Source organism: Mya arenaria, chromosome 12 (assembly GCF_026914265.1).
Source record: "Mya arenaria isolate MELC-2E11 chromosome 12, ASM2691426v1".
In the NCBI taxonomy this organism is placed as follows: domain Eukaryota; kingdom Metazoa; phylum Mollusca; class Bivalvia; order Myida; family Myidae; genus Mya; species Mya arenaria.
The window spans coordinates 60,081,590-60,107,746 of record NC_069133.1 but is presented as its reverse complement, the minus strand read 5'-3'; the positions used below and the strand labels follow the sequence as shown (position 1 = coordinate 60,107,746).

Below are 26,157 nucleotides of genomic sequence, written 5' to 3'. Positions count from 1 at the left end.
GCATTCTTGGTATAAATGAAGTTTATTCGAACAACTAGGCAAAATGTTTCCGTCCTTGAAAAATCAGGGTTAATGTCCTGTTTGTTTCTGAACCAATATTTTTATATGCCGTGATCGAAGAAGCATATTTGTTCCATATGATATGAACGCCGGTCTTACATAATTGGTCTAATCGCACTTCGAGTAATTGACGGAAGCGCAGAAAACGTCCGAACTAATGCAAAATTAGACTAAAAGGTCGTCTTTTCAACCCGGCGGTCAAATATGAATTTTAAATTAGATTTCAAGTAGGCACAATCATGGCAGGTTATAGTTTTATATCTCAAGTATAACGTACGGGACAAAAACCATATTTCAGGTGAACATGTTTCACAGTAAGTGTAGGTACACATAGTTGTTGTCTGCCTTATCAATATGTATGATCACACAAGACCAACGCGACCTTTGGAATATAATGTGTATTTTAACATGTTATGACAAATAAAGATACACAGAAACAAACAACGAATGAGGCAAATATATGAAATAAAGGTCACAAATCTGAAAGGTCCAGTTTATCAATGAACTCCTCCACCTCTCTGTTTTGAATTCCCTCTTTATCACTTGGTTTACGTTCTCTCTCAATCTCATACTCGTTCACGCTGACTTCGGGTTTTAATGCTGAAGAATTTTGAGCGAATTTTGAGAAAAATCTGTCCTCTATTGGAACGGGTGTTACTTTTTCTTTCCTGTGTTTCTTTTTCTTCTTTTTCTTGTTGTCGCTGGTTTCGTTTGTGTCCTCTGGTAAAGAAGTTCCGCCAATTTCCGGTAGAATTGCTCTTCCAGTTTTCCTGTAAAGAAGTTCATGGAATGATTGCAATATCAAGTGTCAATAGGTAATAATTATTATAGTTATTCTCATTTTGAAACACAATTTATAAAAGCATCAATTGCGCTTTGATTTGTCAAATACGTGTATGATAAGAATGGAAATGTTTCGCCATTTACGTAAGCATTGTGAATAGTCATGCTGTTTTCATCTCTTTATATAACTGGCAAGTAGTACTTTGGAGGTGATGATGTGTTAAGCCCGGGGGTGGGGGAGATGTCTTCTGGATCAAGCCTCGTCCTCGCGTCATTAGGTGGGAGAAGGGGTATGTCCATCCGGTCTGAAATTGATGGAATGTTATTTAAACAAAACATTGTATCAACAAAAAGGTACATAGTTACATAGTATTTAAAGTGGGTTTTATGCATCACCGGCTTCAATACTTCCGTCGGAATCCAAGATATATTTTGGCCTCTTGGTATATCAGTGTGGCTAACTCATATCGCTAATAGTCATTTGTTTAACACTGAATCAGCAGCCTTTAGAAAAGACAATCTTTATCAGTGGATGCCGTGTTTAATATAACCTCAAATGTATCATTTCCGTCTTATGTTTAAAATGATTTCATTGTGATATTTAAGGCTTTGATATATATTTTTCGGCCGTAGGCAGACTGAATCACACTGACTTCCTGTAAAATGAACAAAGATTAACTCAATTAATTTTTTTCATTGGTCATTGTTAAATGAAGCTAGAAATCCCATTGGCCATTGTAAAGATTGTCAAGTAGAATAGAATAAAGGAGTATCGAATACGATATTTTTAGCACTGTGGTTGTTTTTAAGTTAAAGATATTTATTTTCAAGAACGACTTTCCAGGAAAAGTAAGACATATGATATGTTAAGGTTAAACATAGCGTATTAAATGCTAAAATTTGATACAATTTCGAAATTAATCTGGCAATTAATCTTGACCAAAGGTCAAGGTCACCCAACGCCGCATTAGACATGGTTAGTCAACGTGGAACGAGTTCAGTGTTCAAAAGAGTGTGCAAGTTTTATAAAATAAATGACAATGCCATATGCATTGCTCTTCAATTCCCATTGTGATCAACGCCTAAATATAAATAAACCGGTCAACAATTAAATCAGGAGCAAACTATATTGTGGTCAAATATTCAAACAACCTTCGAACAATAATCAACCGCTTGTTTACCATGGCCGAGTATCTTTAAGATATTTCTTGTTTCTAATTACTTTTAAAGTTATAACAGAATTGAAGCATAGCTACCATTCATAAGTCTGTCAATCCGAAGTGGTTTCAATTCCCCAAGCCGCTTTAGTTGAGGATCTCTCTCCCCAAAAAGCGGAGAAGGTGAAAAAGTGGGTGAAAATGCGGGTGGTATGTAACCTCCCAGGGGAGATAAATGAATGCCCCTGCTGGTTGTCGATATGCTTCCGTTGTCTTTCATGAGTTTGTCTGTACCCTGAAAGTATTTTTTGAACAATAGGCAATTATTTTGAAGTATAATACAATAGTAACTGATAAAATCGTGTGAAAAAGATTTCCTTAACTAATGACTGCTCATGAACAAAAGATATTGAAATATTTGTCAGACAAAATGGGCAATTAATGCACACATACGTCCAATTACATTGACCTATATTGCATTTGTTCTGATTGTTGAACGGTATATAACAAACTAACCGGAATATTGTCATTATTATGAACATTATCACGACATTGATCTATGTATGCACGATTTGTTTTCGAGAAAGAATTGAGCGAACGATATTAGTTCGACAGAAAAGAACCGAACGCATTTGGCTTTTTGAACGTAGATATTCAATACATGAACTTTCCATTATAAACTATACACACAGAATCGAAAAATAAGAGGAGAAACTATGGCTGCATAGTACTGGGCACCGGAGACAATGCCATAATATCAAAACCAACCGAAAACACTGTAATGAAACACACTGCCGGCCTTTTGACGAAAATGATACAAAATTCAACATATTTTCAATTCACATTAAGTTATGAACATAAACATTTGAATGTTGATAACAGCTGCAAAATCTGTTAAAATTATGCTTTGTGTATTACGTTATATAACATTTCACATCGAAGTTCTTTAGTTTATAAGTGAGTTTCTTAAAATGAAGCTTAATGAACCATTCAACCATACATGGCTATGAAGAGATGTTGATGATTCGACATCGCTGTTTTTGTGCCTCCCCTGTTTCTTCTTGGTCCTACTGGGGCCTTCCAATCTCTCAACATCTTCAACTGGTCCGCCTGCCACCGATTTTCTCATGCCACTTTCCCCCACAGAAATGCTCACTGTCTTTGATTGCCCTAAAGCAGCATTAGGCTTTTGACGTTTACCACCATGTTCAGTCGGCCGTGACGTTGTTACGGCGTCAGGTAGTACGGTTATAGAAGGCACTTTCTTGGCGTCTTTAACCTGTTTTTTCTTGCTGAAGAGACCCCGGAAAAATCCTCCTCCCCCGTCACCGCTATAAGAGGCTTTATCACTCGTTGGAGGGACGTCCAGTCGCAGCCTGTTTATGATTAGCGTTTTACACTCTGCAATGAAATGCATTATCATGTAATATATGCAGGCCTACCTTCGCCATAATTGTATTGATTTCTAATTTTCGTAAAAAAACGAAGTCTTTATTTCATTCGTCGTCGTCTTCATACTCGTTGTGTTGTTGTGTGTTTAGCCATGAAGTTAAAGTCTGTGTAAACTGGTCCGCCATCAACAACACACAAAGTATATCAACACGTTAATAGTAATTCTAGCTCATATACCAGTATGGCCAGCGTTGGAAGCGTACTCCAGGGGCGTAACGCCGTCCATATCCTGGGGTTCGGGCGACACCCCTATGCCCAGCAGAACCTTTACACATGAGGCGTGGCCTGTGGCGGCTGCCCAGTGCAGCGGTGTCCTGGAAAAGACATCATCATCATCATCATCATCATCATCATCATCATCATCATCGTCGTAATCATCATCATCATCATTACCACCACCACTATCTTTATGATTATCGTTATTATCATCAGCAGCAAAGGCAGCTGCAGTAGCACCAATAGCAACATAATCAGCAGTATTTTTACCAACATTTCAATACTGTTCGTACCTTTCCTCATTATCTCCTGCCTCACACAGATGTGGCGCCACTTCAGCCAAGTCCTGTAAGATCACGTGATGGCCGGCAGCGGTCGCCAAGTGGACCGGAAGCTTACCCCGGCCGTCTGCCTGTGACGTCAGGTCGCAACCGCCCCCTGGCTCGTGAAGAAGATGCAGGCAGCATTCGCGACTTCCGTTCTAGGAATGATAGAGTGTTGTGATAATCAATATTCATTAAGGTCTTAATTTGAATTAAGAATTGTGTAAACAGTTTCATCCCATCTTAATTTCATTTCAGCCTGTATTTTTGACTTTAGAAGTTTGTCAGGAGAACATCCATTTTTGAGGTAGATGTAAGGTTTGTTAAACACTGCATACAAAGAAAATTTGCAGCGAAGTGTCTTTCCTTTCTGTTTTCTTGCATTCAAATACAAAGATACACAGGGGGTATATAATCAACTCCAGGAATTCTACGATGAAGCTATGCAGAACCATGCTTTTCACAGGTCATTTTTTTATGATCATATTCGTCACATATATGAAACATGAGATGTCAATTTTCGCACCACACATTTCCTGTGAATTTTGTGATCGATGCAGGTTTTTTTGTGGCATGAATAGTCGCATTACAGTAAAACTGCGGTCGTTCGAACAGGCGTTCGAGAACCGGCGGTATTCACATTTCAATATGTATGGCAATGCTACCAAATATGAGACTCTCGGTTAAGGTCAATTGTCCTAACCTATTTATCTTCGTTATTATAATTCTTCATCAAACGGACAGACAGATTAACAATCGAAAGCAAAACAATGATAAACAGTAAAAAAAAATATATCTGCCCCTCAAGATCCTTCCGAATGCTGTAATGTTGCCTACATATATAAACCTAACATAATTCACATTCAGAATGATTCATACGACTAGAAATCGTTTTGATGAACAAGTAATTGGTTTCCCGTTTCTCTCCATTCTACATGGCTAAGATTTGAGATGTTGAACGCTTGATAAAATTTCCAAAAAATCATAACATTAGAAATTAATAAAAGTACAAACTTGGGCAGCCCAATGGAGCGCGGTTTTGCCGTCGATGTCACCACGAGAGATTGTCGCCCCATAATGTAAAAGCTGTCGCACATGATCCGGACGGTCGTGAAATGCAGCCCAATGTAAAGCAGCCATCCCCTGAAACACGAATATTGTAATAGAACGTGTTATACGGCACATTTCTTTTCAACATTATGTTGTCGCCCCTATAAACTTTATTCAATTTGAATCGGGCAGATGGTTTAACGCGAAAGAAGGCGGCCAATTCCTTAAGAAGCTTCGTATAGTCACTTATTGTAAGACCTTCAATGATCCGGAGAGTTCGGAACACGACCTACATATATAATGTAAGGCCGTCATTTCTTGAAACAAATTGATGATGAAATTGTCATACGGTGATTCAAAGAGTATCAATACAAATGTTGTAAATAGGAACAACTTTGTTTAAAGACCTCAATTTCTGCGATATGACCCATACTCTTTCTATACTCAGAAAACCCTTAAAATGATATAAAAGTAATAAGACATCATTGCATGGGCATCTCAAATTCACAATAAAATCATGCATCGAATCCATTAACTTCCTAACTACCTCATTGTCACTGACGTTAACCTCTTCCGGTGTCAAGCGTTTCATCAACGTCACTAGCGGCTTGACTTCGGTGTCGTAGGTTGCGGCATGTAGGGGCGTTCTTCCGGCCTTGTCTACAATGTCCTGACGGGCACCCTTCCTCAGGAGGTAGATCAAACCCTCCGTCCACCCCTAAATGAAGAATTAGATTGAAGTTATTATTTCCTTAAAAACTCTAAATTATAACCTGTGTACTTACATACATTCTAATTCAACACAAAACAGAAGTATTTGTAATGAGAAAGAAACACAGAAACCAAAAGGATATTTCAGTTATTTCATGCTATTACAGAAATATAGGATCTGACACGAGTTGTCATTTAATACAAGATTTTATTAAACGAGTTCATGAAATTTGTTAGTAAGCGAGCCTCTGGCGAGCTTACTAACAACTTTCATGGACGAGTTTAATAAAATTCTTGAATTAAATGACAACGAGTGTCAGATCTTTTTTATCACATGCTTAAAACGGTGTTTTTATTACCAATTAAGTTCCACTTTCTGAACCGATTGTTTGACAGCCAAAGTACTCAGAGTAGAATGTCAACGATGCGCCATATAAATAGTTCCAAATTAAAATGACAAAAGTAACTAGCAGTTATCAAGTTTTAAAAGCTGATAAAGCGCTTAACAAGTCACACATACAAAAGTGTGTAGTAAAATATCCAACAACATGAATAACGAACGAATTTAATAAAAAAAACAATAAGTACACAATTTGACGACGTCACACTCAGAGTACATGCATTTACGCGGTTTATGTGACCTACATCGGTCTGTCAAGTTTTCTGTGTGCACGGATTTAAAAGTTATTCGCTGTCGCTTTCTACGATGATTTTGCAGCGTTTTCTTGGTGTACATGGTGTTTCACAACATGCAGATGATAACGGCGAAGCATTACTCTGTACTGCAAGGATGTTGCTGTTGAAAAAGTTAATTTCCACCAGAAATGTTTCCAAAGAACATGATGTTCTAGCCGCCATGGGATGTGTAAGGAGATGTCTGTGCTGCGGAATTCGTATTTGTGTTTTCGGTAACCGACAGCTGATTAAATTGGCAAGCAAATGGCATTGATTGCATATTGCTTGTGTTGGTCAAGATGGAGATGTTTGAAATATTCTTGTGGTGTTTGTCACTATTGTGGCTGTATTTGTTGACTGACTGGATATTTCTGTGACTAGTAATCTGCATTATCTGGTTGGCGGAACATTGTTATCAGAAAGTTTGTGTACAAGATGCTTTCTGGCACTATGATTCGTTAGCCATTTCTCTCCCGAAAGTCTTACAGCTTCATTATATTACGGTAAGTATTTGTTGGTATTTAAACCATTTTGTTTACAAACAATGCGGAGGGATATCTAGGTTGCGTGTGATTAGTCTGGCCAATCGAAATGTCTTACACATGTGTAAGATAAAAATATTCGTAATGGGTATATTACACGGAAAACAAGGGTAAGCATGTGATAAATATTTATATATTGTGGCGTTTTGGTGTAAAATCGAAATTTATTCCACCGAGTGATCATAGCAAGCTATATTTTCACGATGGGCACAGCCACGAGAAAACATGATTTTCTGTGATCATGAGTGAAATAAATTTTGATCTTACTCCGAAATTCACCACAAATTATTTCTCTTTTATGATAAAGATTGTGAAAACTCTAAATTTAATAGCGTGAATAAAAAAATAGCGCAATATTCATAACGTCGTGACGTCGCCACTACGTTGAACCCGCAACTGTGAATTATACGTAAGTTTTGTTAAACAAACGATTTATTTTCACCTCTGTGGAATTCCCAACATTAAAACAAACACGCCATGTTTAATTGGTTATACAAACTGACCTTTTCTGTGCGCCAGTTATAATCAATTTTCAAACTGGCACTTTTACTTTGTCTGGGTTTTTACATGTGACACCAGTCTATAGTCCTACCTGGTACGCAGCAACCGACAAACAGGTGCGTCCTCGTGCATCCTGAACGTTGACGTCTGCACCCATCTTCACTAGGCGCTTGACGGCTGAAAGGTGCTTACCCAAGACCGCGTGAGCTAGTGGTGTGTAACCTGTAATATGGATACGAATGTAGAGAAACATTCGTATTCAAATGTAAACCATTTGAAGTTGAATATATACTTTGAACAATAATCGGAAAGAAGCAATTACTTGTTTCTACTACATCGCCATGGCAATACTAGGGCGAGGCTCAAATGACAGCAAATGCAAAAGCTTGGCGGTGGCCATAGCAGCTTGGTGTTGCACTATGTCGCTGCTCGGTGTATGAACGTCGTCGGTAGTTTGATGGTTTTCTTCGTAATTGATGCATCAAATGAATGTAGTAATAGCAACGTTAACAAGAGCGTTGTTCTTTCTCTATTGGGGGGTTTGGGGCTCGGTTTGAGACTACCACTGACCTAGCATGTCATGTCAAAATCGTTATTATTATAGATAAATTTATAACCGTCGTTATCTTTCTGTTGCAACGACTCCGGATCTAGTTTGACGGCCGCCACAAGCAGTTGGGTGTCGCCATCCGCAGCCGCCCGGTGCGTGGAAGTCGCCAGCTCTCCTTCGAATACCTCATCTGATAAAGATAATACAAACTTATGAATGGAAGAGGAAAGAGGATTTGTTTATGCTTTTCGGTGAATCATGTTACATTTTACATTCCCACAGTGTGATGAACAGTAATGGGGGGGGGGGGGGACATACACTTCCAGGCATTTCAATCGCGTTTTGACTTACAATAGTAACATAACTTATTTGTTAAGATTTGAAGTTTTACAACTTAACAGACATGGCGAGATATTTTGATTGCCTGGCGGCAGAAAGCACGTTGACATAAAATTAAGCAATTTCAAGATTCGCTTTGTCCGTTCTGCCCTACTTAATGTAGATTAAATTCAATATGTCCCTACTATTATAAACTTTCTTTCTTAGTTGTAAAACTGCATATATTCACGAAACTTAAAGAGTGGTACTCATTTAAGGTCGATGTGTGGTTGCATCGGCTGGAAATGCGGAGCATAATTCTGGTTACAGCTTAATGTATCCAGCGTTATCGTGGCGCACAGTTCCTTTTACCATACAAGTATATATACTACCGTAACCAGTCTATCACTAGAATCTATCCGATAACGTCAGCATTTACCTTGTTACTTCCCTTTTCTTCTACAACTTTCGAGAAGGTAGCCCGTACATTTGTTCTCAAATCCCTGCCCAGCCCACCCCATTTACATGATTATAATAATTAAGAAATATAACACACTACCGAACACTTTTTACCACGTAATAATTTTAAAGCGCCTTTGATGCGTTTTATTAAACAAATATTTGTGAAAATTATAAACAGCACTCAACAGTTTAATGACGTAAGCGGTCCATATTGTATGACGTCAGCGGTCCATATTATTTGTTGGCGAGGTCCGGACCGGCCAAAAACATGATATGGACCGCTGACGTCATAAGAACTGGACTTTTATTAAAATACATTGATATACTACCGATCAACTTTATACACAAGAAGGGACACATTGATGTAAGGTATAATATACTATATATATGTGTGTTTTCAGTTCATCATTTATGTGTATAGAGCTTAATGTTATCCATAGTTGTTAATATATTTCTGTATACTTGAATCGAGCCATAGCCCGGTCATCTTAACTTCAACATAACATAGGTAACTTTTTAATTAAATGTGTTTTGTTTGCTCGCGTCTACGATGTTTATTTCAGTCGAGCCACCAGAAACCATTGCCATTATGCCCATACCTTGCCCCATCTTCTGCACGGCTTCAGGTTGTCGACCATGACGTATCGAATCCAAGTTCAGCTTTCCATCATGCATGAATATATAACCCAACGTGAACCCGAGGATCAGGACGTTTGTTCCGGGAAGGCGCGGTGGCGATTTACATTTATTCAATACGTAAACATTTAATACGCATAGGCAGTTTAGTACCGCTGTTACCAGGGTCCATCTGCTGATGGTGTTTTAAGTGTACAATACGGTGCGTCTTTTTGGTGGCGCTTGGAAGGGTCTATAATGGTGACCCTTGGACTTGATAGGGCGACAGGTTTTCAATCACGGCGTCTCCCGCCTTTAACATTAGCCGTGCAAGTTTAATGCCATCAATTTATGTGAGAAACCGAGGGGAATATATAAAATTTCACAATTACACAGAAATAGGAAATATGTTGACTAAAAGACCCTACCTTACATTATCTAGTACAAATGGTCAAACTGCTCTCAGCTTATATCGGGTTACATTTAATTTACTTTACACTAGCAATTCATTTGCGAGATGAAAGCGATGTTCATATATCCTAGTACATATAGGTTGCTCAGTAACTAAAATTAAACTAGCAAATTAAATTAAAAATCATGAATTTACATAACCTATTCTTAGGTAATGAAAGGCACATATCAGTGACAGTTTGGGGCCACTCTAAATAGTTTTTAGATTTGAAATATATTGGCAATCAGAATTGTAACAAAAGTGAAACCACGCATGTCGCGCCTACAGCCTTTAACGTATGACATTGTATAAAACTATTTCTCACGGGGTCCCAGAAGGAAGACGTTTAGTATTTTAGTGGTGGGGCCGAGAAGAGTAAGAACATCAGATGATCAGAATCTCAGATTTTAATTACCAGAGCGTTTGCATCTCCCTTCATTTTCATCAATATTTCACCAAATATGTTCTAACCACTGCCTACTCGTCAACCTATGCCTGCGGCTCAATATATAAAAGAGAGCTATTTTCCCAGAGGGTGATAGTGGTCTAGTGGAGTAGGTGCCCGCCTCTCACCTAAGAGGATATTATAATTCTAAATGAACCACGTTTCTTAGAACCTGTGTATAAGATATAAGGAGTGTGATTCGTCAATGTTCATTAGAACCTGTGTATCTGTGTATAAGAAGTGTAAATTGTCAATGTTCATTAGAACCTGTGAATAAGAAGTTCAATTGCTCCGTGTTCATTAGAGCCCGTGTAAAAGGTATAAGGAGTGTGATTTCTCCATGTTCATTAGAACATGCGAATAAGAAGTGTGATTGCTCCGTGTTCATTAGAACCTATGTAAAAGAATATTGATTGCTCCGCGTTCATTAGAACCTGTGTATAAGAAGTTTAATTGCTCCGCGTTCATTAGAACCTGTGTATTAGAAGTTTGATTGCTCCGCGTTCATTAGAACCTGTGTATAAGAGATTTAATTGCTCCGCGTTCATTAGAATCTGCGTATAAGAAGTTTAATTGCTCCCCGTTCATGAGAACCGGTGTATAAGAAGTGTGATTGCTCCGCGTTAATTAGAACCTGTGTATAAGAAGGGTGATTGCTCCGCGTTCATTAGAACCTGTGTATAAATTTTTTTATTGCTCCGAGTTCATTAGAACCTGTGGATTAGAATTGTGATTGCTCCGTGTTAATTTGAGCCTGTGTATAAAAAGGGTGATTGCTCCGAGTTCATAAGAACCTGTGTATAAGAAGTTTGATTGTTCCGCGTTCATTAGAACATGTGTATAAGAAGTTTGATAGCTCCGCGTTCATTAGAACCTGAGTGTAAAAAGGCTGATTGCTCCGCGTTCATTAGAACCTGTGTATAAGAAGTTTGATTGCTCCGCGTTAATCAGAACCTGTGTATAAAAAGGGTGATTGCTCCGCGTTCATTAGAACCTGTGTATAAGAAGTTTGATTGCTAGGTGTTCATTAGAACCTGTGTATAAGAAGTTTAATTGCTCCGCGTTCATTAGAGCCCGTGTATAAGGTATAAGGAGAATGATTTCTCCATATTCATTAGAACCTGCGTATAAGAAGTGTGATTGCTCCGTGTTCATTAGAACCTGTGTATAAGAATATTGAATCCTCCGCGTTCATTAGAACCTGTGTATAAAAGGGTGATTGCTCCGCGTTCATAAGAACCTGTGTATAAGAAGTTTAATTGCTCCGCGTTCATTAAAACCTGTGTTTTAGAAGTTTGATTGCTCCGCGTTCATTAGAACCTGTGTATAAGAAGTGTGATTGTTCCGCGTTCATTAGAACCTTTGTATAAGAAGTTTGATTGTTCCGCATACATTAGAACCTCGTTTCCGCGTTCATTAGAACCTGTGTATAAGAGATTTAATTGCTCCGCGTTCATTAGAATCTGCGTATAAGAAGTTTAATTGCTCCGCGTTCATGAGAACCTGTGTATAAGAAGTATGATTGCTCCGCGTTTATTAGAACCTGTCTATAAAAAGGGTGATTGCTCCGCGTTCATTAGAACCTGTGTACAAAAAGTTTTATTGCTCCGCGTTCATTAGAACCTGTGTATTAGAAGTGTGATTGCTCCGCGTTTATTAGAACCTGTGTATAAAAGGGTGATTGCTCCGCGTTCATAAGAACCTGTGTATAAGAAGTGTGATTGCTCCGCGTTCATTAGAACCTGTGTATAAGAAGTTTGATTGCTCCGCGTTCATTAGAACCTGTGTATAAGAAGTGTGATTGTTCCGCGTTCATTAGAACCTTTGTATAAGAAGTTTGATTGTTCCGCATACATTAGAACCTGTGTATAAGAAGTTTGATTGTTCCGCGTTCATTAGAACCTGTGTGTAAAAAGGCTGATTGCTCCGCGTTCATTAGAACATGTGTATAAGAAGTGCGATTGCTTCGCGTTAATCAGAACCTGTGTATAAAAAGGGTGATTGCTCCGCGTTCATTAGAACCTGTGTATAAGAAGTTTGATTGCTCCGCGTTAATTAGAACATGTGTATAAGAAGTTTGATTGCTCCGCGTTCATTAGAACCTGTGTGTAAAAAGGCTGATTGCTCCGCGTTCATTAGAACCTGTGCATAAGAAGTTTGATTGCTCCGTGTTCATTAGAACCTTTGTATAAGAAGTATGTTTGCTCCGCGTTCATTAGAACCTGTGTATAAGAAGTTTGATTGCTCCGCGTTAATTAGAACCTGTGTATAAGAAGTATGATTGCTTCAAGCTATTTCAACCTGTGCTATTCATAAAAACGGAGTTTTGTTTATCCACGTTTATTAGAACCTTTGAATAAAGGAAGTATGATTGTTCCATGTTCATTAGAAACTGTGGTTAGCCATACCTTTATGTAATTGTTTTCCTTTATTCTTCATTCCCTTAAAAGTGATTTGAAGACATCTCCGACATAGAGAAAACACGTCCAAGTGCACTTTCGTCCAAATCTATTCCAGTTATCAACTTCTCCATCATATAATAACTTATTTGATATACATTCATTATTCTTAATAAAAAATGGTTTATTCCAGTTGGGTTCACAAAGCAACACTAGTAACGCGTATAATTCAGTCCAACATTAAAAAGAATCTACTTGTATCTTCCGTGTTATATCATTGAAATGCACATTCTTTGTATCATTTAGGTTACGATTATAATTCAAAATGTTAACAATTTAACATAGATATATTATCCTTATAAAGTGTCAGGCAGAGCTCCCGGCGCTATAACTAATGGAACAGTGAAGTAGTCACACGTTCTAAAGCATTGCTCTATAATTGAAATACCAATGTCTGTAATTGGCATAGATGCATGCTATGTACTTATTTTAATTGCAGAGTAAACAACCGTTTGAACAATAGCGAGGACGGTGCCTTCAAATAATCACCGACATTTGATACATGTGGTTGGCTATATTGTAACATTAGCACTCTATTCTGACAGGAGAAATAAAGTATCGATTTGATGAAGTATCAAAACCTATTGCGCGGTTTAATTGTCAATTTTAAGTAGTGTATCATTTTATTGTCATTCAGTGCAGATGTAGGTCTAATTAATCCTTACACGGGCATAACAAAGTTGCAGTTTTAATGTAAGCCAAATTCAATGGTTGAAATCATAAAAGTAAAAACTGGCGATAATAAAGCTCAAGGAGAACAAAGATGAACCCGGCTGATTTCATACCTTCAACACAATCATAAACAAAACTGTACACGTATACCACAATTACAGGTCATGGTTCACCTGGTCCGGTTTGAGATTTAGGAGACATCTTTTTAGAAGAGCAGTTGCTATATTGGAATCATCGATGCCAGTATGATATGGACATCCACCGCTCAATCGTTGATATATAACAGATAGGTAATGGACCTTGATTGATTTCGTATTGCAATATTGAATAATACTGTATACATGTAACTTATAATCATTACGAATCACATCAGGTTACCATTAAACATAAACATACACAATATTCAACTGATCACAAGTAGAAGATAGAGTCGATGAGATGACAACTAAACAATATAGATAAATGTAGTGTTTTCTTATATCATGTTACCAACGCCCCGTGTATAGTGACCCGCAGACACACCCGTTATTGAATGAAACCGTAATGAGGTTCGGGTGACAAGAGCACCAAACGACTTCCAATATTGTGCGTACACCGAATTACGATAAACACACTGCTGAAGCAATTCGCAACTTGTTTTATTGACTTCTAGTAGTTTAAACATTGAAATGTTACCCTTGATATAAATTATATTTTGATGAAATGTTACCCAAAGACACAATTTCACGCCTTTACCAGATGTAAACCTTGATACAGTATCACGCCTTGAGCAAATAATAACCTTGATACAGTAAAACGCCTTAAGCAAATGTAAAACTTGATACAGTATAAGACCTTAAGCAAATGTTAACCTTGATACAGTATAACGCCTTTAGCAAATGTTACCCTTGATACAGTATAACGCCTTTAGAAAATGTTACCCTTGATACAGTATAACGCCTGTAGGAAATGTTATCTTTGATACAGTATAACGCCTTTAGCAAATGTTACCCTTGATACAGTATAACGACTTAAGCAAATGTTACCCTTGACAGAGTATAACGCCTTTACCTCTGTAACCCTTGATACAGTATTACGCATTGCACAGATGTTAACCTTGATACAGAATATCGCTTGAGGAGTTGTTAACCTTGATACAGTATAACGCATTCAGCAAATGTTACCCTTGACAGAGTATAACGCCTTTACCTCTGTAACCCTTGATACAGTATTACGCATTGCACAGATGTTAACCTTGATACAGAATATCGCTTGAGGAGTTGTTAACCTTGATACAGTATAACGCATTCAGCAAATGTTACCCTTAATACAGTATCACGCCTTGAATAGATGTTTACGTTGATACAGTAAAACGCCTTGAGCAAATGTTACCTTTGATACAGTATCACACCTTAAGCAAATGTTACCCATGATACAGTATTAAGCATTGAGCAAATGCTACCCTGGATACATTATCACGCCTTGAGCACATGTTAACCTTGATTCAGTACCGCGCCTTTATCAAATGATACCCTTGATACAGTATCACACCTTGAGCAAATGTTACCATTGCTACAGTATAACGCCTTGTGCAAATGTTACCCTTGATAAAATATCACGCCATGAGCAAAACTACCCTTGATACAGTACCACGCCTGTAGCAAATGATAACCTTGATACAATGTAACGCCTTGAGCAAATATTACCCTTGATACAGTATCACGTCTTGAGCAAATGTGAACCTTGATACAGAATAACGCCTTGAGAAAATATTACACTTGATACAGTATCACGCCTTTAACAGATGTTAACATTGACACTGTATAACGCCCTGAGCAAATATTGCCCTTGATAAAGTATCACGCCATGAGAAAGTGTTGCAATTGATACAACATCATGCCTTGAGAATTTTTTGTCATTGATACAGTAGTATGCCTTGAGCAAATGTTGCCATAGATACAGTATCACGTCTTGAGCAAATGTTAACCTTGATACAGTAAAACGCCTTGAGCAAATGTTGCCCTTGAGACAGTATGTCGCCTTGAGCAAATGTTGCCATTGATACAGTATCATGCCCTGAGCAAATGTTGCCATTGACACAGTTTCCTGGATACAGTATAACGCCTTGAGCAAATGTTACCCTTGATACAGTAAAACGCCTTGAGCAAATGATAACCTTGATACAGTAGAACGCCTTGAGCAAATGTTACACTCGATACAGTATCACTCCTTGAGCAAATGTTACCCTTGATACAGTATAACGCCTGTAGCAAATGTTAACCTTGATACAGTATAACGCTGTTAGCAAATGTTACCCTCGATACAGTATAACGCCTTAAGCAAATATTAACCTTGATACAGTATAACGCCGTTAACAAATGTTACCCTTGATACAGTAAAACGTCTTAAGCAAATGTTAACCTTAATACAGTTTAACGCCTTGAACATATATTACCCTTGATACAGTATAACGCCTTGAACAGATGTTTACCATGATATTGTATAACGCCTAGAGTAAATGTGGCAATTGATACAGTATAACGCCTTGAACAGATGTTAACCTTGAAACAGTATAACGCCTTGAGCAAATGTTTCCATAGATACAGTATCACGCCTTGAGCAAATGTTACCCTTGATACAGTATAACGCACTGAGCAGATGTTGGACTTGATACAGTATCACGCCCTGAGCAAATGTTACCCTTGATACAGTATAACGCCCTGAGCAGATGTTGACCTTGATACAGTATCACGCCTTGAGCAAATGTTGCCATTGTTACAGTATAGCGACTTGAGCGATTGTTACCATGGTTAATCAATATACTGCATGGCCATATTCAAATGTACCATATAGTGATCAACATAACCCTTTTGTCCGGTGAGAAGGCAGTACTGTTCATGTTGTCAAATACATTTATTTCAGTAAATCAGCAGTCAGCCGTTATCGATTTTATTCAGGTGAAGCGGTTGATATAAGAAGTGGCTTGCCCACTTAGTTTGTAGTTTACACAATATAATGAAAACTACTGAAAAGCACTAACACGAACTACTTAATTATGCGACTGTGTCGCATGAAACATTGTATGTTTGTAAGTACATAATTACAATCTTTACATCATGACTGAAATCATTTTAAAGACGTAAGCAGCATACTTCTAATACAGTTCTGTAAGGACTACGCGGTTATTTGTCATAATGCGGTCTATTTCAAATTGCACAATTATTAAAATACAATATAAAAGTAACTTTTGATACTTAACATGAACAACACACACAATAAAGCTTTGCGTACAGGGGAAAACTCTCGTCCGATAGAGTATATTCGAAGTCTTCTGATTTGTTTCCAGTTTAGTAAGTCAAACAAAAAAATATTACCCCTTTGTCCTCAGACAGCGGTAAAACTATGCACAACGCAAGTATCTATATCAAGCATCTTTGTTACGATCGAGAACCTAATTACGTTAAGAATTTGATACTATGATATATAGTATATTCTCTATTGACTATGTCTTTGCTCTTCACGATGATTTGTTTCATAATTATGATTTATTTCATATGTTTATTTTCATTTTGGCTATAAATGTTATAGTATTTTCTGCTGAATAAATATTATGTTATGTTATGTTATGTTATGTTATGTTTCAAGTCTAGTAAGTAGTCTCACTGCTTCTAATTGATGTCCAACTCCTGTTAATGACGACAACAAAGCCACCTTGTCATAAAATACAAACCCTTGGAATACCTTTTAAGAGAAATACAATAACCATAAAAAAACTAGTGTATGTGCTGGTAGAAATGTTATACCTGGGTACCTGATCCTCCAACACCCGCAGATACCCGGGTACCTGATCGTCCAATACCCGCAGGTACCCGGGTACCTGATCGTCCAATACCCGCAGGTACCCGGGTACCTGATCGTCCAATACCCTCAGGTACCCAGGTACCTGATCGTCCAATACCCGCAGGTAGCCGGGTACCTGATCGTCCAATACCCGCAGGTAGCCGGGTACCTGATCCTCCAATACCCGCAGGTACCCGGGTACCTGATCCTCCAATACCCGCAGGTACCCGGGTACCTGATCCTGATCGTCCAATACCCGCGGACACGTGACCGTCCATTACTTGCGGGTACACGTGAAGACATTTTACCCCGCCAAATAGAAAACCCATAGCATAGTAATTACACGTTGTTCCTCTATTGTATATTTAGCACCTCGAGGTAACGATATTGTCTGAATCAAAGGCAAAACTCTCAATGACAATGATAAGGGGTATGCACAGTTGGTGGGTGGGGTCTGTCGTCTACGAACTAGCAGATGTAGAATAAACGACCCGTTCATTCAAAGCAACCAGAATCAGTCGACAAGGCTGAGGTAGTTGTGCGTAAAGAGCAGCAAACCTTGAACAGTTTTGCTGTATTAGTATAGTACCGGGCATTAGAATAGTAGCCGAGGACCAGCCAAACCTTACCCGGCCCACGCGTACCCACCAATGTCCTAACAAAAACACAATCTTAAAAGCAGGAAAGTTAAATTTTAATCCAAAAGTCGTTTTAAGGACGATTTATTTCAACTTAATAAACGAACGTGAACATTAATATTCCAAATAAAAAGGTTATCGCGAAATGTTTGCTTGGCACGGGCGTGTCTTGTTAGAAAACAAACAAAAATGATTCTAAATATGATATACGATATAATATTTTTGCGAGAACATTGTGAAAATTAAGCGTTCGTCTACATGAGTTTTACTGATGCCTTACCAACATTTCCAACATTTACTGACATAGGCTGTAAGTCATACCACAATATTCATAATTAAAGCGTACTTCTGAACAACAATACTGGCTGATAATGATAGCATCGGGAAGGTTTAAGGATGATCAAACAGTTTTTTCCAATAGTACTTTGCTTCATTAGCCTGATCATTTATGGTATTTGTGTGGAAAGAAGCTGATTTCCATTACGAGAGATGAATTAGCCTGGTTATCTTTGAATGTAAAAGTTAAATCTCATTCAGACACTAATGAACTGTTACCATCATTTGTTTTCATATTTGCGGTACAAAGATTTGCGGGATGTTTCAAAGTATGTTTTATGCCAAATAATAAGAAAAAAGTATTTCGTCACATATAAACACAACTTTTATACAACAATGTGCTTATTGTTATACTATTGTTATACTATTGTTATACTGCCCTATGTTTCAGTAATAGTTACGGCACCAACACCCGGGGTATTGAGAGTATACCATAGAGCTTGAGCTTTCTAAGCATAACGATATATACAATATGTATGAGCAACATTAACTTTTCAGTACAAAGGAACGAATGATATATATATATCACGACTTAACACATCATGACTAAATACATAATGACTTATTACATTATGACTTAATAAATCATGACTAAATCACGACTAAACACATCATGACTAAACACATCATGACTAAATCACGACTAAACACATCATGACTTAACACATCACGACTAAATCACGACTAAACACATCATGACTAAACACATCATGACTTAACACATCACGACTAAATCACGACTTAACACATCATGACTAAACACATCATGACTAAATCACGACTAAACACATCATGACTAAACACATCATGACTAAACACATCATGACTAAATCACGACTAAACACATCATGACTTAACACATCACGACTAAATCACGACTAAACACATCATGACTAAACACATCATGACTTAACACATCACGACTAAATCACGACTAAACACATCATGACTAAACACATCATGACTAAATCACGATTAAACACATCATGACTTAACACATCATGACTAAATCACGATTAAACACACCATGACTAAACACATCACGACTAAACACATAATGACTAAATACATTATGACTAAACACATCACGACTAATACATTATGACTTACTACATCATTATGAAATAAATTATGACTAGAATACATCATGACTTAATACATCATGACTAAATACATCATAATGAAAAGATCATGACTAGAATAAATCATGACTTAATACATCATGACTTAATACATCCTTAATAAATACATCATGACTAAATACAAAATAACTTAAATCATGACTTACTACATTATGACGAAATAAATCATGACTTACTACATTATGACGAAATAAATCATGACTAAATACATCATGACTAAATAAATCATGACTTAATACATCATGACTAAATAAATCATTACTTAAAACGCCATGACTACATACAAAATAACTTAATACACCATGTCTTTCTATACCATGACTAAGTAAAAAATAACTAGAATACATCAATATGAAAAACATCCTGACCAAATACGTTCTGACTATGCATGGGTCGGTGATTTACTTTGTTTGTTTTTGTCTCTAAAAGTGTGTCCTTTTTCTGATGTATCTTAATAAGAGATACTACTGTGTTATGTTTATGGCCATATATATGTGTATGTATAAATGTATGATCATGTATAAGGGTATGATTACGTTTAAGGTCATGTATACGTGTATGGTCATGTATACGAGTATGGTCATGTATACGTTTCAGGTCATGTATACGTGTATGGTCATGTATACGAGTATGGTCATGTATACGTGTATGATCATGTATACGTGTATGGTCATGTATACGTGTATTGTCATGTATACGTGTATGATCATGTATACGTGTATGGTCATGTATACGTGTATGGTCATGTATACGTGTATGGTCATGTATACGTGTATGATCATGTATACGTGTATGATCATGTATACGTGTATGGTCATGTATACGTGTATGGTCATGTATACGTGTATGGTCATGTATACGTGTATGGTCATGTATACGTGTATGGTCATGTATACGTGTATGGTCATGTATACGTGTATGATCATGTATACGTGTACGGTCATGTATACGTGTATTGTCATGTATACGTGTACGGTCATGTATACGTGTATGATCATGTATACGTGTATGGTCATGTATACGTGTATGATCATGTATACGTGTATGGTCATGTATACGTGTATGGTCATGTATACGTGTATTGTCATGTATACGTGTACGGTCATGTATACGTGTATGGTCATGTATACGTGTATGATCATGTATACGTGTATTGTCATGTATACGTGTATGGTCATGTATACGTTTAAGGTCATGTATACGTGTATGATCATGTATACGTGTATGGTCATGTATACGTGTATTGTCATGTATACGTGTACGGTCATGTATACGTGTATGATCATGTTTACGTGTATTGTCATGTATACGTGTATGATCATGTATACGTGTATGGTCATGTATACGTGTATGATCATGTATACGTGTATGATCATGTATACGTGTATTGTCATGTATACGTGTATTGTCATGTATACGTGTACGGTCATGTATACGTGTATGATCATGTTTACGTGTATTGTCATGTATACGTGTATGGTCATGTATACGTGTATGGTCATGTATACGTGTATGGTCATGTATACGTGTATGGTCATGTATACGTGTATGATCATGTATACGTGTATGGTCATGTATACGTGTATGGTCATGTATACGTGTATGGTCATGTATACGTGTATGGTCATGTATACGTGTATGGTCATGTATACGTGTATGATCATGTATACGTGTATGATCATGTATACGTGTATGGTCATGTATACGTGTATGGTCATGTATACGTGTATGGTCATGTATACGTGTATGGTCATGTATACGTGTATGATCATGTATACGTGTATGGTCATGTATACGTGTATGGTCATGTATACGTGTATGGTCATGTATACGTGTATGGTCATGTATACGTGTATGGTCATGTATACGTGTATGGTCATGTATACGTGTATGGTCATGTATACGTGTATGGTCATGTATACGTGTATGGTCATGTATACGTGTACGGTCATGTATACGTGTATGGTCATGTATACGTGTATGATCATGTATACGTGTATGATCATGTATACGTGTATGATCATGTATACGTGTATGGTCATGTATACGTGTATGGTCATGTATACGTGTATGGTCATGTATACGTGTATGGTCATGTATACGTGTATTGTCATGTATACGTGTATGATCATGTATACGTGTATGGTCATGTATACGTGTATGATCATGTATACGTGTATGGTCATGTATACGTGTATGGTCATGTATACGTGTATGATCATGTATACGTGTATGATCATGTATACGTGTATGGTCATGTATACGTGTATGGTCATGTATACGTGTATGGTCATGTATACGTGTATGGTCATGTATACGTGTATGGTCATGTATACGAGTATGGTCATGTATACGTGTATGGTCATGTATACGTGTATGATCATGTATACGTGTATGATCATGTATACGTGTATGGTCATGTATACGTGTATGGTCATGTATACGTGTATGGTCATGTATACGTGTATGGTCATGTATACGTGTATGGTCATGTATACGTGTATGGTCATGTATACGTGTATGATCATGTATACGTGTATTGTCATGTATACGTGTATTGTCATGTATAAGTGTATGGTCATGTATACGTGTATAATCATGTTTACGTGTATGGTCATCTATACGTGTATATTCATGTAAACGTTTAAGGTCATGTATACGTGTATGATCATGTATACGTGTATGATCATGTAAACGTGTATGGTCATGTATACGTGTATGATCATGTAAACGTGTATGGTCATCTATACGTTTAAAGTCATGTATACGTGTATGGTCATCTATACGTGTATGGTCATGTATACGTGTATGGTCATGTATACGTGTATGGTCATGTATACGTGTATGGTCATGTATACGTGTATGATCATGTATACGTGTATGGTCATGTATACGTGTATGGTCATGTATACGTGTATGGTCATGTATACGTGTATGGTCATGTATACGTGTATGGTCATGTATACGTGTATGATCATGTATACGTGTATGGTCATGTATACGTGTATGGTCATGTATACGTGTATGGTCATGTATACGAGTATGGTCATGTATACGTGTATGGTCATGTATACGTGTATGGTCATGTATACGTGTATGATCATGTATACGTGTATGATCATGTATACGTGTATGGTCATGTATACGTGTATGGTCATGTATACGTGTATGATCATGTATACGTGTATGGTCATCTATACGTTTAAAGTCATGTATACGTGTATGGTCATCTATACGTGTATTGTCATGTATACGTGTATGGTCATCTATACGTGTTTGGTCATCTATACGTTTAAAGTCATGTATACGTGTATTGTCATGTATACGTGTATGATCATGTATACGTGTATGATCATGTATACGTGTATGGTCATGTATACGTGTATGGTCATGTATACGTGTATGGTCATGTATACGAGTATGGTCATGTATACGTGTATGGTCATGTATACGTGTATGATCATGTATACGTGTATGATCATGTATACGTGTATGGTCATGTATACGTGTATGGTCATGTATACGTGTATGGTCATGTATACGTGTATGGTCATGTATACGTGTATGGTCATGTATACGTGTATGGTCATGTATACGTGTATGATCATGTATACGTGTATTGTCATGTATACGTGTATTGTCATGTATAAGTGTATGGTCATGTATACGTGTATAATCATGTTTACGTGTATGGTCATCTATACGTGTATATTCATGTAAACGTTTAAGGTCATGTATACGTGTATGATCATGTATACGTGTATGATCATGTAAACGTGTATGGTCATGTATACGTGTATGATCATGTAAACGTGTATGGTCATCTATACGTTTAAAGTCATGTATACGTGTATGGTCATCTATACGTGTATGGTCATGTATACGTGTATGGTCATGTATACGTGTATGGTCATGTATACGTGTATGGTCATGTATACGTGTATGATCATGTATACGTGTATGGTCATGTATACGTGTATGGTCATGTATACGTGTATGGTCATGTATACGAGTATGGTCATGTATACGTGTATGGTCATGTATACGTGTATGGTCATGTATACGTGTATGATCATGTATACGTGTATGATCATGTATACGTGTATGGTCATGTATACGTGTATGGTCATGTATACGTGTATGATCATGTATACGTGTATGGTCATCTATACGTTTAAAGTCATGTATACGTGTATGGTCATCTATACGTGTATTGTCATGTATACGTGTATGGTCATCTATACGTGTTTGGTCATCTATACGTTTAAAGTCATGTATACGTGTATTGTCATGTATACGTGTATGATCATGTATACGTGTATGATCATGTATACGTGTATGGTCATGTATACGTGTATGGTCATGTATACGTGTATGGTCATGTATACGTGTATGATCATGTATACGTGTATGGTCATGTATACATGTATGGTCATGTATACGTGTATTGTCATGTATACGTGTATGGTCATGTATACGTGTATGGTCATGTATACGTGTATGGTCATGTATACGTGTATGGTCATGTATACGAGTATGGTCATGTATACGTGTATGGTCATGTATACGAGTATGGTCATGTATACGTGTATGGTCATGTATACGTGTATGGTCATGTATACGTGTATGGTCATGTATACGTGTATGGTCATGTATACGTGTATGGTCATGTATACGTGTATGGTCATGTATACGTGTATGGTCATGTATACGTGTATGGTCATGTATACGTGTATGGTCATGTATACGAGTATGGTCATGTATATACGTGTATGGTCATGTATACGTGTATATTCATGTAAACGTTTAAGGTCATGTATACGTGTATGATCATGTATACGTGTATGGTCATGTAAACGTGTATGGTCATCTATACGTTTAAAGTCATGTATACGTAAATGGTCATGTATACGTGTATTGTCATGTATACGTGTATGGTCATGTATACGTGTATGGTCATGTATACGTGTATAGCCATGTATACGTGTATGGTCATGTATAAGTTCATGGTCATGTATACGTGTATGATCGTGTATACGTGTATGGTCATGTATACGTGTATGGTCATGTATACGTGTACGGTCATGTATACGTGTATGGTCATGTATACGTGTATGGTCATGTATACGTGTATGATCATGTATACGTGTATGGTCATGTATACGAGTATGGTCATGTATACGTGTATGATCATGTATACGTGTATGATCATGTATACGTGTATGATCATGTATACGTGTATGGTCATGTGTATACGTGTATGGTCATGTATACGTGTATGGTCATGTATACGTGTATGGTCATGTATACTTGTATTGTCATGTATACGTGTATGGTCATGTATATACGTGTATGGTCATGTGTTTTTTTAAGGTCATGTATACGTGTATGGTCATGTATACGCTCTTTTTAACATATGAACACTGCAGTTTGCCGAAAGGACATTTGTTAGAGCACTTAAGACCCTGAGCATTACTGTATTAAAATTATCTAATTATATCTTAATTATTTTAATCGAATTCATTTAATTATTTACCTGTATCGTTGCCATTCAGTTCAGAATCAAAATCCATCTACGCGTGGTTGTTCTAGCTCTGAAAGGTCACGTGACACATATCCAACAAAGCGATGATCCCCGTAATGTGTTTCAATATCAAAACTGACTGTTCGTATTTTCAACATTTCCAAATAATTGATATGAAATAAAATGCATACTAACAGCAATTGCATTCATTTGATGTCATATTCATCCATTATATCATTTACTAAACACATCTGTCCATATAGGATAGAGTTCTTTACTGCATCAGGAAACGTGTAGCAAATCTGTCAAAGAATCTAATTCCATTCAATCACTTTTAGCATAAAAAGCAATATATCCATTAATATTTGTCTTCAGTAAGCCAGTCCATTTAAAATAAAGCGACGACATAGAATGTCACAACTGTGTCTCCTTGAAACCTTTGTAATGTATTCCATATCATACTCAAACATTCTAATCGATCTTACGGTTTGAAGAAACGTTAGCATCTGTCTGAACATTTTCTCAGAAATGTGCAAGATTATCGTCCTTTAACATGTCGCGTATTTGTCGTCTGCTCATTCAGAATACCTTTATCAGGTAAAAATCAATGGTCGGAGCTTGGCAGTGCTAAGGGACTATTATTTGCTTTGTAACTCTTGTTGACATACCGATTATATTATAAAATATTTGTCAACAATGTGTAACATTCTACAAATATACGATGAAAGAACTAAAGAATATAAGAAACGAACGGACTGTTCCAGTATTTTAGGATGTGGCTGCAACCATATTCAAAACTGAAAGCAAAGCTTTACTTAGATCCGTAAAAGCAGGCATACAGTCCAGTACATCAGAAAGTATATTGGTTCATGGTTATATTCAAACTCTATCATCTGAGAAAATGACAGTTACTGCTAGATTCAGCCTTTATCAGAAGGAATGTCGTGGATATATTCAGTCCCTTTCACAAGGAGAGTCATATTTATCAGAAGTACTGGCATGGGTATTATATTCAGTCTATGTCAGAAGTACTGGCATGGGTATTATGTTCAGCCAATATCAGAAGTACTGGCATGGGTATTATGTTCAGCCTATGTCAGAAGTACTGGCATGGGTATTATATTCAGCCTATGTCAGAAGTACTGACGTGGGTATTATGTTCAGCCTAGATCAGAAGTACTGGCATGGGTATTATATTCAGCCTAGATCAGAAGTACTGGCATGGGTATTATATTCAGCCTAGATCAGAAGTACTA

At 37.2% G+C, this 26,157-nt stretch overlaps 1 protein-coding gene across 2 annotated transcripts; it reads right to left on the bottom strand.

The window, feature by feature from the left end:
- Positions 1-440: 440 nt before the first annotated feature.
- Positions 441-25,345, bottom strand: LOC128211083 (ankyrin repeat domain-containing protein 55-like). 2 transcript variants are annotated; one of them, XM_052915500.1, is made up of 11 exons: positions 24,914-25,345; positions 8,088-8,210; positions 7,562-7,692; positions 5,589-5,759; positions 5,006-5,134; positions 3,962-4,149; positions 3,630-3,766; positions 3,001-3,401; positions 2,100-2,295; positions 1,046-1,148; positions 441-830 (listed from the first exon to the last, which is right to left on the bottom strand). In XM_052915500.1, exons 1-11 carry the CDS (start codon positions 24,948-24,950, stop codon positions 533-535), a joined length of 1,914 nt encoding a protein of 637 aa, XP_052771460.1. In that variant the 5' UTR covers positions 24,951-25,345; the 3' UTR covers positions 441-532. The 2 variants fall into 2 exon arrangements, with proteins under 2 accessions (XP_052771460.1, XP_052771461.1); XM_052915501.1 differs by lacking the exon at positions 24,914-25,345 and adding an exon at positions 12,720-13,238.
- Positions 25,346-26,157: the final 812 nt, after the last annotated feature.